Source organism: Periplaneta americana, chromosome 11, assembly GCF_040183065.1.
Source record: "Periplaneta americana isolate PAMFEO1 chromosome 11, P.americana_PAMFEO1_priV1, whole genome shotgun sequence".
Classification (NCBI taxonomy): Eukaryota; Metazoa; Arthropoda; class Insecta; order Blattodea; family Blattidae; genus Periplaneta; species Periplaneta americana.
This window is the reverse complement of record NC_091127.1, coordinates 39,095,000-39,111,649: the sequence shown is the minus strand read 5'-3', so window position 1 is coordinate 39,111,649 and position 16,650 is coordinate 39,095,000. Positions and strand designations below refer to the sequence as shown.

The 16,650-nt window shown below is 37.2% G+C and overlaps 1 protein-coding gene across 1 annotated transcript in view; it reads right to left on the bottom strand.

Annotated features, from left to right (window-relative positions):
• The window catches only part of LOC138708953 (RNA-binding protein MEX3B), a 93,134-nt gene extending 78,455 nt beyond the window's left edge, over positions 1-14,679 (bottom strand). Inside the window, exon 1 of the mRNA XM_069839342.1 lies at positions 14,279-14,679. Within this exon, the coding sequence (XP_069695443.1) occupies positions 14,279-14,531 (253 nt within the window). The 5' untranslated portion in view covers positions 14,532-14,679. The remainder of the gene's footprint in view (positions 1-14,278) is intronic.
• Between the last annotated feature and the right edge of the window lie 1,971 nt (positions 14,680-16,650).

Here is a 16,650-nt window from a genome sequence, read left to right as displayed (position 1 = left end):
TTAATTAGCGTGGAATTCGTACCCAAGGAGCCAAACTACACCAAATCAATACTAATTTTGAACAGACAGAAAAACACAACTTTAAAAAATGCATTTCTGCTCGATACAACACGCTCTAATTTTTTTTCTTCTTTCTTATTGGTTAATTATTGGTAGCAGTTGTTTGAAGGATGAAAGATGAAGGTGGATGTTCGGACATGTCGTCTGGATGCTAAATTCGAAAAGTAAGAGTCATTCCCATAATATTTCAAGTTAACCTCACATGCCAAGATGTCTGACGAGCTGTAGATCCTTGTCACATAGTACAGGGACATCATTTTGTTTTTACTAACATTTCCAATATTAACCTGACTATGCCTTTGGATTAACGATTGAGAACCGGAACACTATTTGGTACCCCCTTCCACGACCGAAGTTTGGCGACACTAGTGTAAAATACAATACAAATAACTTTACTAGGTAGGCTATAGAAGGGAAGAAAAGTAGTAGTGCATCCATTCACGTAAACTAGGAAATGTTACGATTTTGAGTTCGATCATTTTCGTCGAGTTTTTATTTCAAAATACAGTACAGTATTAACAGTAAGTGTTTTTTACTCACTAACTGAACTATCCACTAGGACGTATTTATTATGCATACGTATAGTATACTGTCTACTGCACATTAGTATATAATATGAAGAGTCCATTTAAATCTTAAAAATAATCAAAATATAGATATTTAAACAAATTATTGAAAATGGTGGTCGTTCATTTCGATGCAGGCTTCAGTTATTTTGTGCATATTATCAAAAACGTTTTCAAGCATATCTTCTGAAATTGAATGTGTGGTTTCTTGAATATAATGATTTAATTCTTCTATTGTTGTAGGATGTTTGGCAAACAACTGCTTCACAGTAACTCCAAAGAAAAAATTCAAAGCACTCAAATCAGGCGACATGGATGAGCCTGTTGAAATAATTCTGTACTGTACATACTTTACAACAGCGTACCGTACGTACTGTCAACTCATTCTTCACTTCTGCCCGATCCGCATAGATAAAATTACTCAGATATGCTATCTACTGTCCGTCCATGTGGTTATGTAGGAGGGTCTTAGAAAGTGGGGAAATCACGTGACAATTACTTTACGAGGCCCTTATATTTAAATTATTTTAAATAGTTGTATAATATTCCTTAGAAGTCCAATTCCTAACAGCAAGTGTTTTCAGAAAAGAGCTAAGACAGCCCAGTCACAGAGGGGCCAGCAGAAACGGCCTGGAGGGAACCGGGATGCAACGCAACTATACGGACGCACAGTAAAAGGTAAAGGTATCCCCGTAACATGCCATGAAGGCACTTGGGGGGGGGGGCATGGAGGTAGAGCCCCATGCTTTCCATGACCTCGGCACTAGAATGAGGTGGTGTGGTCGGCACCACGCTCTAACCGCCTTTTACTCCCGGGAAAGACCCGGTACTCAATTTTATAGGAGGCTGAGTGAACCTAGGGCCGTTCTGAAAGTTTGGCAACGAGGAAAAATCCTGTCACCACCTGGGATCGAACCCCGGACCTTCCAGTCCGTAGCCAGCTGCTCTACAAACTGAACCTGTGCGAAAATATGATTCTATCACAGTCTACTATATACAGTCACGAAGCTTGAGTTTTGAGAGTGCTAAAAACAATAGACTGTGACGGTACCATTTTGCATTGCCTGTAATGAGGCGATATTAGCGATCCTAGTGGTGAGCAACTATCTAATGTTTGCATATTTACTACGTATTGAGCTTCGCGACTGTATATACTAGACTGTGATTCAATAGTGAATGAATGCGCTTTCTTCACTGGAAAATGCGATCATATTTCTGGAACATACTATACTGACTCTGTACTGCTTACTATGACCGTAAGACGACTATGCGGCTTTGTTTGTGTGTGGAAGTTTGCTACTAGGAGTGGGAGTGAAGTACATTCAAAAACTCTGGTACAATAAAAATTGTAGTAAAAATATAATGATGTCCCTGTACATTTCAACCTGTGCTTCATTCTCTAGTCAGACTCACAACATCGTACATTTAAATTACATGCAAGTGCGTCTTGCTACAGCAATGTATTTTGTCTTCGTATCTACTCATGCATTATCGCTAACTGTACACACAATTTTTATCGTAAATAATGGCGTTTTCAGTGCAAGGCACTCATAAGTTTGTCATGATACGATGCGGTACTTCTAAGTGGTAGCAACTTTAGCTATGAATTCCGCGGACAACATAATTTAATCCCAGTAGGAAGTAAAATACACTGGGACAGATCATACGGTCTTGTTCGTCTTGAGTGATGTTAGAACATGTCTAGAGTTCTTCTCATGGTACTCCCATTTCTCATTCCATCAACTCCACTCTCCTATAGTTACAAATAGGCTGGGGTGAAATCTTGGGGGGAGGGGGGAGTAGTGTGGGTCTCCGACGCTGATATAGGATTGAAGGGCTTTGTGTTCATCTAGTGTTAGGACCTGGCTGTCACAGCTAAGGCAAAGTGGCCCGCATGTCAGCATCGGATTCACGAATAATGGAACTGTGTCTATCATCGCCCTTGTTCCCAATTTCGTACCCTTTGGTATTGAGTATGTTACATGCTGCATTCTGCCGATAAGCAGTGGAAACTGTTCAGTGGCGTTGCTTTAGACGTTCTTTGTGTCATTGGAGTGAGAACAGTGCTAGAAAGAGAGTCGTTGTGATTCTTAGTTTTAACGAGTATTTGATATTTTTCCAGAGTTACCTTTGTGTTGTCAGTTCAGCAATAAAGGTATCCTACAAAAACAAAGTTCTGTCATAAAAACATGTGATATGTCTAGTTGCATTTCTAAATTGGAAATGTACGTTGTCAGCCATTGTTTTGATGCTTTAATCGGACAAGTTTCTTTCACATGGTGTTCCTAATTTCGCCCCCTAGGATAGGAATGTTCCTTAATCCGCCCCAATGCTATATTAGGAGCACAATTTTTAGCGGACGGGAAAGGAATGAATGGCTTTGACAGGTGACGAATTTTCTGGCGGAAATTATGATTTAAATTGTCTTTTGACTTTTCTAGTTGCTATCATTTTTAATTGTTGGCGAATTTTACTTTTTCTTTGAACAGCCCTGCCATTGCAGTACCATGTTAAGGAATCAACTATTTCAGATTTCCTCGTAATCAAGTCAGAGTTTGACGAATTATTATTTTAATCAAGATTGGTAAGTTGTGTTAAAAATTTGCTTTTTATTTATATATAGATACATTGAGTGGGTCTAATTCACTTTTTTTTTTTTTTAATTTTGACGGATTTCCAGATGTTAGACTGATGGAATTTATATGTTGGCAATACTGGTTCCATGAAAAGCTTCAGTTGACCACCGACGGCTGGTTTACTAATGCTTTATTACACAACATGATATTCCTCCATCTCCCTACATTTTGATAATTATAGAAGGATATCGACACGAATAGGAATTCAGTTCACAACTTTATTATTTAGAGTTTTCACTTGCAGCGTAACCCGCTTCCGAAGGAGCACCTAAGCCTTTCTGATGCGTCACAACTATCTTCATCCTTTTAGCTCCACGTGTAATGTAGAAACCTGCATGAAATCCACTCGAGGAACGCGATAAAACGCACATACATACATACACAGCCTGCTGAATATGAATCGGGTCTGCAGACTCCAGAACGGAATCCCCGAACTAATACACTCAGACGGCCTTGACCGCATCCCCACCATTCAGCATCGTCAAGTGCAAATACGACGCGAGACGATTGTTACGATTCTACTTTCTTCACAATGTTGAATAATACTGTCATGGCCTTCAAATAACGCACTGCTTTCGCATGAATGGAGAAGTCGTGTGCTTCGGATGGATGACTTTATATTCACGCAATATATTCAGACGTAATTAAGCGCTCCTAAGGAAGACAAGTTGGAATGGGACCGAAATATGCCAATGGGAGGCGTACATCACAAGAAAACAAACCATAATAATGTGTTAAACATTTCATCCTTAAGACGTACAAAACATATCACAATTATTATTATTATTATTATTATTATTATTATTATTATTATTATTATTATTAGTCATTTTTATGTCATATACGTCCTTAAAAGTGTTATTTGTTTATTTCTACGAAATACTTACTTATTATTATTATTATTATTATTATTATTATTATTTTTAAGTAACAAGTCTGTATGTAATATGCCAGCATTTCATATATTCTGCATCTATTTCTATATATTATATCTATTTTATCTTATATCTTTGCATTTGTATAATATAAATATGACTTTTGTCATACACATTTAATATAATATGTGTATTTTATGTCATAATTATGTATGTATTTTATGTAACTATTTGTACAGGGCTATAATATGTATGATTTAATTACAGCCCTAATATACCTCCGGGTAAAATAGGGTTCTATAAACTTGGAAATTCAATAAATAATATTATGACCTTCGGGGAGGCCGAGACGTAGATGGGAAGATAATATTAAAATGGATTTGAGGGAGGTGGGATATGATAGAGACTGGATTGATCTTGCTCAGGATAGGGACATGTTGCGAGCTTATGTGAGGGCTGCAATGAACCTCCGGATTCCTTAAAAGCCATTAAGTATTATTATTATTATTATTATTATTATTATTATTATTATTATTATTATTATTATGCATTTATTAGCTATGTAAACTTTGTATTTATCTCGCAATATTGAAAAGTCTACAGGCTAGAAAGAAAACCTACATGCTCGGGAATTAAAAAAAATCTACTCCTAAATAATACAGAACTGAACGATAAAATCACGTGTTCCTGTTTGAGAAATGCACAAACAACTAGAGAAAATATGCGTAAAATACTTGTTAACATACTAGGCTCTGATATAAAGATATAAAAAATAAGTACATACTTCATCGCAAGTATTTCAAACAGAAGATGCGACAATCAAGAATTCACAGAACACCAAACCGAAAATACAATTTCATTCACAAAAGAATAGACTATTTATATAAAAGTTAATACAGAATTAAATTGCAACAATCACTTTTTTAACGATCATTAATAGCTTCTAAATCGAATATTAAGACTAGATAACACGACCCAAAGCTGAGACCATTCAGCATTTCAAATAATCAAAACGTTGGGAAATGTTCTATCGAATATAACGAACTCTCAGTAAGATCTTAATCTTGTGCAAAAACGATATCATTCGAGAAACGAACTTGGGGGGGAGGAACTGTTCAAGAATTCCCTGCATTTATTTGTTTTATATGGAGATAGAATCCCAAAAGTCATGCTCCACTATCGTCCAAACGGGAAGAGATCTCTCGGTCGTCCAAAGAAGCGCTGGATTGAAAATTCTACTGAGATCGTAACAGCCATATGGCCTAATACTTGGAGGAGGAAGAGATGGAAATCTTCGCTCTAACTATACAATTACAAGTTATTAAACGAATCTAATTTTCTATACATTACACTCTGTTCTAGTTTTGTCATCAGGTAGTGCATTCGTAGCTATAAATGCAGCTGACTTGGGTTCGAAGTCTGGCATAAATGGAAATTTATCTCCCCTTGTAACTGGGTTTCATGTTCTGAATTTTCATAGCAATCCAGGGCAGAATGGAACAAAGAAAGAAATTCTTGAAGGATGATTCTATTCACTGTAACCTACGGACCAAGCATTGGCACTTACTTCAGACTCCCGCAGTTGTTTGCCCTATAGAACGTTCATTCGTCGGTCACAGTGATCTTATGGCACGTTGCTACAGCGTCCCTTACTTTTTGCACAGATAACATGATATTAATGACTTGAAGGTCATGGTACAAGATTGCGAGGAAAATGAGAACACTAAACAGTTCCGAGATTTGCGGCCCCCAATTAGAACTCTTGTTTTTACGCAGAACATGAAGTAACAGCGAGTCAAAGAGAAAGAGCAATTTAAAAATGTACTAGTCGACAAAGTAAATAACTTCTTTGCCGCTTCACTGATTACAGACACGTCCATGTACTATGAAATCATTAAGAAAGAACTTGAGTTTTCCATATAGTAATTACTCATCATTAGGAACCGGAAATTCATGCATTTATCTACATAAACATTTCTTTGCAAGTGCGCTCACTTTCGATCAGATACTTTCCCATAACTATGGCCCTGAAACACAACTATGGGTCCACGATACAACCATTCAAATTTTGTACTTCATAACGTAGTATCTCGTTTAAATATATTTTTACTGTACTGTAATTTGGAGTCAAGTCACTACAGCTATCTACGAGCGATCTATGTTACTTCTACAATGTTTTGAATGGTTTTATCATGAACCATAATTGTGTTCCAGGACCAAAGTTACGGGAAATGACAGTAGCACATTAAGTACATTTTTCATATTTTTCATTACCGATTTTAATCCTCTTTTGTCATCACGCAAACATAAGCACGCAGTTGAAGATAGCATATCTGATTCCTCGTGTTGATTATAAAATCAACATCACGGTCAAAGTGTGGGGGTCTCGCCACAGTTTTCCAATGCAACCCAAACAAATGTGTTATTATGTGGATACCAACATACTGTATCTGTGAAATTCGAGACGGTTCCAAAGGTAAACCTTCTACCTCACTAAAAACTTATCTCTGTCGAGACTGGTCATGAACTGCAAATCATGGCCAATTCTAGACTATGAAAGTACATTTCTTACTTACTTACAAATGACTTTTAAGGAACCCGCAGGTTCATTGCCGCCCTCACATTAAGCCCGCCATCGTTCCCTATCCTATGCAAGATTAATCCAGTCTCTATCATCATATCCCATCTCTCTCAAATCCATTTTAATATTATCCTCTCATCTACGTCTCGGCCTAAATACATTCTTTACCTTCCAAAAAAAATCATAATAAATATGTTTAGTATACATTCATACTTTTCCAAAAAAAAAAAAAAACAACTTTATTAATTTATTTGTGTAGGGCTATATTGATAGTTGTAAACATTGAAATTATTGAACTATCTAGTTTCCATTTGTCATACTGTGCTGAAGAATATTTAAATACAAATTTAGACAAATGACTGGGATAATAACATTAAAAATAAAAATACTAAAAACAATGCAAATTAAATTTTACTAAGCCATGGCAATGTTAATGAGAACCCATGGATGCGAGAATTAGGCTTTGAATATAATTGCTAAACTGAAAATAGGATCCACTGAGTTGAGGTTCTTGAGATCTGTAGCTGGATTTACTCTCTTGGATCAAAAGAGAAGCATAGACATCCGCAAGGGACTACATAGAATATACAGTTTAAACTCACAAAAATTGCGGAACCAAAAAATCAACTGGTATCAACATTTTAAAAAAGAATGGAGAACGCTTAGTGAAATATTAAGTTATATAGGCTAGTATATACAGGGACATCATTTCATTTTTACTAACATTTTTAATATTAACCTGTCTATACCTTTAGAGAACCGGAAACACCGCTTGCTCCCCCCTCCAAGACTGGAGTTCGATGATACTGGCGTAAAACACAAATCACTCTACTAGGTATAGGATGGAAGAAAAGTAGTTCATCCATTTACGTAAACTAGGAAATATCGCGATTTTGAGTTTGATAATTTTCATTAGGTTTTTCTTTAATCAAAGTACAGTACTGTATTAAGAATAAGTGTTTTTACTCACGAAGTGAGTTATCCATGCGAACGTATTCATTATGCAGTGTATATTATACTGTCTACAGCACATTAGCGTACAATATAGAGAAAGAAGTTAAATTGAAAAATAATCATAATATGAATATTTAAACACAATTTTGAAAATCGTGGCCGTTCATTTCGATACAGGCTTCAGTTCTTTTGTGCATATCATCGCACTATAGACTATTGCATCTAATTCCAATTGCCAGTTTCGTCCTTCGTACTAGTAACTCATGTTGAAATAATTCTGTACCTACTCTACGTACTGTGAATTCAATCTTCACTTCTGCCCGACCCGAAAATATAAAATTACTCAGACATGCTATCTACTGTCCGTCCAAGTGGTTATGCCGCAGGATTGTAGAAAGGGAAGAAATCACGTGACAGTTAATTACTTAACGAGGCCCTTTAAGTTAAATTAAACAGCTGTAAACGTCCAATTCCTAAGAGAAATTAATGTTTACAGAAAAGAGCTAAGACAGCCCAGCTTTTACAGAGGGGCGAGCAGAAGCATGTGGGGGAAATCGGGATGCAACGTAGGCAAACGGACAGTACCTATGCGAAAATATGATTCAATATTGAAAGCTCTTTCGTCACTGGAAAACGCGAACATATTTCTGGAACGTACTATACCCAGTAACTCAGTACTGCTTACTATCTGCGGTCTTGGTTCTGTGTGGAGTTGGAACTTCCTTAGTAGAAGGGGTGGGAGTGAAGTACATTAAAAAACTCAGGTACAATAAAAATTGAAGTAAAAATAAAATGATGTCCCTGTACCTATGGAATGTAAAAGTGTAGGCAGACCGAAACAAAATGGCAAGACACTCGCATGAGGACGGAACAGACCATTGGGCCCAGTCCCTGAGAAGAATGAAGAAGATTGGAATATTATTGTTACAGTTAGAACTGCATGAATCTTCAGCAGGTTCTTAGCTCATCAACTTCCTATTCATTAGCAAACGAAATGTCACTAATCCTTAGTTCTAGAACTTTTATCATAAGTATGCGAGTAGTTGAGACTTCGGTTCCTTCATTTTATAGTAGGACCCACTCTTTGTCAACCATCCCCACTCTTCTTTAATAATACCTGAAGTAACATCACGAATGAATGGCTATGGCAGGAACTCGAAACCAAGCAGTAGGTGGTAATCAGCCCCAAGACATTTGTAGTAAACAAATGCTACTAGAACTCGCCGGGATTTGAACTTCTGCGTGCAAAATCTGCGATCTAGCAAGCTTTTGTACCACAAGTCTTGTTAAGTCACTCCATCTTTAGACTACAAAGCACACAACGCAAAAGCCTGTGTAACTTCTAAAATTTAATAAACTGACTTACGGAAAATTGTCCCCCCCCCCCAGCTTGCACCACTTTTAAGATGTTTATATTAGTTTTATATTAATTTAGGTTTAAATACACGGCTTTCAATGTGCCTGAAGTTGCTTAAAATGAGGTATAGCCTACCTATGCCTATTTGCTCAGCCTGTACTGAAGGACCCAGTGTCTTAACTTTTCCCATTTCACCTTTTGTAATATCAAGAAGGCTTCAAGAAACGGTGACCTTGAGTCTCGTGACGCTACTTTCATGGGAAGCATCCCCCTCCACTTCCCGTCTCTCATTACAGACTAAGGAATCCCCCAAACATTCCCAACAACATTTCATCTGCGCTCCAAATGAAAGGTGTAAATTACGTGTGAACAAATGCCAAAAATTTCCCAGATATTTGAACTATAAACAGTAACACTGTCCACATTTCTCACTAGTTAATTTCAGAAAAAGAGTAGGTATTTTCCTTCCCGAACAGCTGAAATATAAAAGGAAACCTACGTTACTTTTTAGAATGAAGAAATAGATCTAATCATTTTTACATATAAAATAGTTCATATTTCAACCAGATCTTCGAAGTTCATCGGTTTCGCAGCTTTATTATTTCCCGGTATAGCCTGTTGGTTCGGCTGCTCTCGGGCGTTGGGTTCGATTCCCGCTTAGACTGATTACCACCTGACAGTTTCTTTCGAGGTTTTCCCCAAATGCAAGACAAATCCTCTGTTTTATCTTGCCAGATAGTCTTGCTATCACAAATTCCATCAACAATGACAAAGTACTATGCAGTTATTGTAGTTCTTTCAATGTAGTAAATAACCAACTCAGAAAAAAAAGTATTAATTAAGAACTTCAGTATCAAAATATTTTAAGCATTCAATCAGATAAGTCTTCGATAATTTTAGTCGTATCTTGAAAGTCTTAAGTCAACATCGTAAAAAGCTATTACAAGTATGGAGTTCCATTTTTAGATCTATAAAACCATGCAATATTCTTACGTTATCGAGAATGTAATACCACATTTTATAATATAATTGCAAATAACCTGAGTAATACATTAATTAAATGAACAATTGTTATGAAGGAGTGTCATTTTCTTTGGATACAATGAACATGGAATTAGAAGATGAAGATATAGATGTGGAAGTAGAATTTCGCACTTAATTTAGTACAATGAATTCATGCTCGTCGATTAATGTGGAAACAGTTGGCGACACTGACTAAACAAAAGAACGACCATGCGATAAATTGATAGTGATAAATCGTGCTGCAGAAATTATTGCGATGTACGACTGATCAGTTGGACTTAAAAGTTCATTACACTTCATTGGCCGAAAATGGAATGATGTCATATAAACGAAATCATCAGTATAAACATGAAGCATTTGCCGGGTGGGTAATTTAAAGTTTGTTGTTCAATCAGTGGCGGTCTTATTTTGTTTTATTATTTTTTTTTTTTGTAAATAATGTATTTCAATCCCAAGTTCTACAGGCAATATTTACCAACAAATTGAAAGGTAAATACAATGCATACAGACCCGAACGAAATTCTGGAATAGGCCTATACGCCAAGAGAAAAATTTAGCACAGACTCAAAATACGTGCAATAACGTAAGCCGTACTAATAGACATGGGCCTGGATGATAAGAGAATACGCAAAGTAAACTTATTTCGAGCTGAGAATTCACCATGTACTAGTTACAAATTATAAGCGTGGTGGAAGTTCTACAGAAAGCCAGAGCTCCCGGAAATGGCTATGACAAGGGCCCAAAAAGAGATGTTAATTTTGCGCCCTTGTTCAAGAGGCGCCGCAGTGCCCTGGAAGGAGCTCCGTCCATAAATCGCCCCCCCCCTTCTACACCGCTGCATCGAGGCGAGGGTTGGTTGACCGGGCGAGCAGACCGACTCTTCACAGAGGGGGTTAAACCCAGGGGTTGCTATGGCAACGCATGCTGCAGCAACACGGGACAGCGGCAGGGACGCGGCTCGAAAATCACGTGGTTAAGATGGAGCGCCCTGACACGAACATATTATTCAAAGTTCATGAAACAAATCAGACTTTTTCCGTATTTACAAACAATAAGACATGTTAATTGAAACCCCAAAACATAGTACTTATTTGCTAACTTCGAAGTTTAAACAATCACAAAGTGTCAAAACAACATTATTGATATTGGCACTGAAAAGTGCCTTTTCGTAAATATAACGTTGCGCATTCGACAAACGCAGACAAATCTGCTCTTTTTAGTATTTTAGACATAATTTGGTAGGTGCAATCCATGTTCTAAAATTTTCCCAAACTCAATTAAGGAAAAAACGGCCGATGAAAACTAAAAAATTGAGATCGATCTTGACAGTTTTACATTAACATTTGCCTTCATAACATTTTTATTACTATTATTAGTACATCACTAACTTGCCTCCTTGAAAAAGGTTACATAAATGTACAAAGTTTTTATCAATATACAGAACCACACAATTCAAATTAACTACGTTAAATGGAAATAAGCATGAGAAACAGAAAAGAAGAAATTTCGTGAATTTCCACACATTAAAACCTTTGTATCAATATAACATTTGCATTGTCACATGCTTTTGTGGTTTAATGTGCAATTCTGAATTAGTAACCAGCTTATCCACAAATCTAGTCATAATATTTTTGGTGATGGTTACTTATATCCCAGCCACTATAGGAACTTTTTTTTCAGAGTATGTATTACCGTTAGGAATTATTATTATTATTATTATTATTATTATTATTATTATTATTACTACTATAATAATAGGTAATTTTAAACATATGGCCAAATTAACAGGCTACCAACGTTCCGTCAATGCACGACCTTTAATATTTTATTTCAAATTAAGTGTACTTGATTAACTATGTATAAAACAAAACGACTTGCTTGAATCGAACACGTCGATAACGTGGGAAGTCACTTCATAGTCTTCAAATTATGCATCCAGACAAACTAAAAACTGTTATACGTCACACGAGAAATAAAAGACGTGAGTTTGATACTGCAACCTCATATCTGCTCATTTCCTGCTACAAAGAGATTGAGATTTAAGCTGTTTAATGTGTTAATGTTTTGTCTAACACAACTTGCATTTTTCTCGTTTGTTTTCTTTTAGTGCAGCGAGAAAGATTTTCTCCTTTGCCTTGTTACATAGAGACAATTGTTTAACGCGTTAGTGTTTTGTCTAAACACCGTGCTCACTTTTCCCCGTTTGTCTCGTTATATATATATAGCGTTAGGGGGAACCCGCATAGGCAGTGGTAGTGCTCATTCAAAAAGAACGAAGAGGGGGGGAGGCATTTTCGTGAGAACGTAGCATATGACCTTCCCCTAATAATATTATCAGAGGGAGCCACAGGATAGAGCAATGAACTAATCCTGCGTTGCCAAACATCTCACCCAAACACACCCACTATTCAATTATCTAAGTACAGACAAGTAAAGTTGTTATGCACCATGAGATAAGCGCATTCAAGGCTAGCTGAACATTAACCTCCCACTTTTTGCGCTTCTATGGGGTGTTACTCGTAGGTCAATTGCAGGCACCACGTGGAGATAGTTGAGTCACCTCAGATTTCTTTGCGTGTAGGCAGAGATAACATTACAGGAAGTGGACGAAGTGTTTATTCAGCCTTTTCATTACAAAACAAAACGCGCACACATAGCAAGCGAAGTCGGAACAGATTATTGATTACTTTATCTCGCACCCAGACGTGAGTTTCAAGCCGTCGTCGTCACGGTTTTCTTCTCTCTCTCGCCTCGACCTTGATGGCATGAAGACTGGTTTTATGGTTCAACGTTCCAAAGAAAGGGAAACCATGCAAGCGAGACCAGAGATGTGCGGCGTAGGAAAGACATGACCTAGGGTAAAAGTAACCAAAAACTGAGAAAATGTATCATTAAAACGTAGGAAAACAGTTATTGGTACCTCGTGAACTGAAGCCGAAGTGCTTTCAAACAAAGCCTTGAATATATAAAATGATTATAAACAATCTTCATACCACGTGCTCGAATGAAAGATTACGGCAGCATTGTTGGCGGATTACGAAAGATTTGAATTAGCTCTGACGTAACAAAGCACAGAATGAAGGTCTCAAGAGTTCATAAAAAAAACAGGAACATGGTGGCGACACGGTAACATCTGCTCCATTGGCCCTTTGTTCGGAGTTTCCTTCGTATCATGCATGGGTCTGGTCCCGTCTACCAGCCCGAGGGTTCTTCCGGCCAGCTGCTATGTTCAGCTTGCTACCAACCAAATATTCTTTGTTCGCCGCGTCTGGCCCATTTCAAGCAGAAATGCGGGTTCCCAGTAAACACTGTATCAATACATTAATAGGCCCACTGAAATTCATTACCACTCAGTAGCGGTAATACTATTACTTTTAACATTATTATTATTTGTATTAGTTTTCTCGTAATTCCTTCATCCGGCGTAAAGAAAAAATTCAAGGACATTTCTCAATATTTCATTCTAGAGTAGTTAATTTTTAAGTTCAGTTCGCATGCTTTAGAGACAATAACCAATATTTTCAATATTATTATTTACAACGTCCACTGAATTACAGCTGAAAGGACAATACTAAAAATTTAAAAACTATAACCAACTGGTACAAGAAACTTACAACTGGGAAGGAAATATTTGACTGGCTAAATGATAGCTACTACAAACAAACATAGGTAACATAACATAAGTACTGTACGGTGATTACAATAGAGTTAAATGCAGCCTTTAAGTGCATCATTACAAAATACAAAATCGACACATCTTCAAGATCACTATTACGAACGTTCAACACTACAAACATTATAACCTATATAGGCAATCACTTAGAATACCGGCACAATTTTTTCTTCTTGTTTTTAGTACGATCCATACAATGCACTCGGGGATACCTGCACTCGCTCTTCACGATACTGCAGTATATTTCTTTATCCACAGGCTACGAGACATTATTGCAGGCTACTACCGGATTATTTCAGACCTAATAATCGACTTCATACCCGCCTTCAAAACAGAAAACAAAAACATCGCAAGATTCAACGAGCACTAGCAACATTATGCAATGGTCGTAACGTTGTTAAATAATTAATGAGGGAAAGTGGACCTGTCTCAAAGAATGAGACAACTCTTGACTAAACGTTCATTTAAAAACTGCAATTTGACCCCAAACTTCAAGGCTGCACAACAAAACACAAGCACTCGTGCACATGGTGACGCCATGACGGGCACTTACCTTGTCTGCCCACGATTTCGGCTACATGTTCGGAACTTGGCACGGGTACACACTCCGTCATATTCTGGCTCTTCTTGCCTCTGTTCTCGTCTGGGAAGGCGGGTGTTAGTGTCTCTCCGGGCGACGGCTCAGTCGTTGTAGTTGAGGAATCATTGAAACCTAGCATCGACAACTCGAATGCTAACTGTAGTGCTCTTTGGTCTTCGAGACCGCTATTACTTCGATCCATATCGGAAAACAGACTAGCAGGCATCACAGGATATAAAGGAATTATTACAACATACAATAAAAAGAACACTGTACAAAAATAAAACTCTACTCTTTAACGCCGCTGCAATGACGGGGTGCCGACGCAGGAAGGCCGGCAACGCGACTGGACTGCAACGCCTGTTTAGGATAAAGGCATGTGCTCGAACGAAACGTCACGAACCTTTGGCGCAGTTTCCCGGCGCGGCAAAATTGAATCCCGCTCCACGATTGGCGCGCCGAGACCACGTGATCACACGGTGCTCCCGCAGTGTGCCCCCCAATTGGGTGGATATTTTCCTCCCCTCGCTCCGCCCTAGCAGGGCGGATGGAGACATGGCGATGCTAAAATTACCAACTGGCAGGGCCGAGGCGCGGAGCTAGACAAAGGAAGCTGAACACGTGTTCCTCGTGGCTGTGCTAGACCGCAACCGGCATCGTACACATACCGTATTTACAATAAATGCATCAGAAACATCCAGAACACACAGAGTGACCTGGTCTTGGACATGACAACAATCAACATGTAGCTCGCAGCACAGTTGATCTATTCATTGTTGTTGTAAGTCAAGTTTTATTGGCAACATAATCATCATCTTCGTCAATGGTCTTGAATGAATGTTGTTATTACCTCCAGGAGGGACATAACTCTGTACAAAACAATAACTAAGTACGCTATTATAAAGAAAAATTTAAAATAACGTGATTAGCTTGGAACTATACCTTCAACTGTTTTTTCAAGTATTTGTAAACAATTTAGAAAATATGTCCTTGAAACAGTGCTCTACAGCCTAGATTAGAATTTACGTCCAGTCTTGTTTACATTTATTTTTAACTTCACATAAGTCATGAATGTTAGACTATGACTCGTGGAAAGAGAAATGGAACAGTGGATGAGGTTGACTGGAATTTAATAATCACATAAGGAAATATATTCAGAGGTTAAATATTTAGAAACTGAAATGGGACAAACAAATCGACTACCTCTGTAACAAATTACGTAGAATTGTTTTATATTACTTTGTTCAGTTACGAATTTATTTACCAGGGAAGTCGCTAGGGGGGGTGCGAAAGGGTGCGCAAGCACCCCATAAAAATCGGAGCACCCATTTCCGCACCCCAAAGGGCAATTTATTAACAAAATACTAGGCGTAAATTATTTTGAAAAACAAAAACAAACAAACAATTTCTTGGATGTGAAAAAAACAGCTACGTCTCATAGTGTATCGTAATGGATGTGATGAGCAATAATAATAATAATAATAATAATAATAATAATAATAATAATAATAATAATAATAATAAACAGATGTATAGTATGCGCGCAAGTGCATGAAAGAACATTTTGGATTTTTATGTACCACATTTTTACAGCTCGCACCCCATTTTAAAATCTCGCACCCCATCCGCACCCCCCTTGCTCTGATCCTGGCGACGTCACTGTTATTTACCAATGGATGTACTACGTACAGTTTACCTTGCCTTATTTCAGTCTATAACCCAGTATGGAATATTAGGATGTAATAGTAATACAATTAATCCACTAGATTTATTACAGAGAAGAATAATTAAAATATGTCTAAAAACCTATTGATTATCCTACCGAAAAATTGTTTTTAGAATTTAAAGTCTTGAAAATACATTAAATTTATATCAATGCGTTGTTAAATTTTACACATAAAAATCACACATATTTCAGATCATACACTCAAAAACACAAAACCATAGGTAGACTACAATAATGCCCATTTCTTTGCAAATAGAAAAATTAGGTCACAAAACATTATGTAAATTTTAATATATTTTATATAGGACAAATAAAAAATTAATTGCATTAAAATAAATAATTCTACATGTCTGAGAATAGTCTACTTTTCAGAAATAAGTGTTTATTACATGCAGGAAAAATATTAAAGATGTCAGAGAGACCATAACAATGTTATGGTTACCAAATGATGTAACTGTAATTTTTTTTTTTTCATACTTACTGGCTTTTAAGGAACCCGGAGGTTCAATGCCGCCCTCACATAAACCTGCCATTGGTCCCTATCCTGAGCAAGATTAATCCAGTCTCTACCATCATATCCCACATCCCTCAAATCCATTTTAATATTATCCTCCCATCT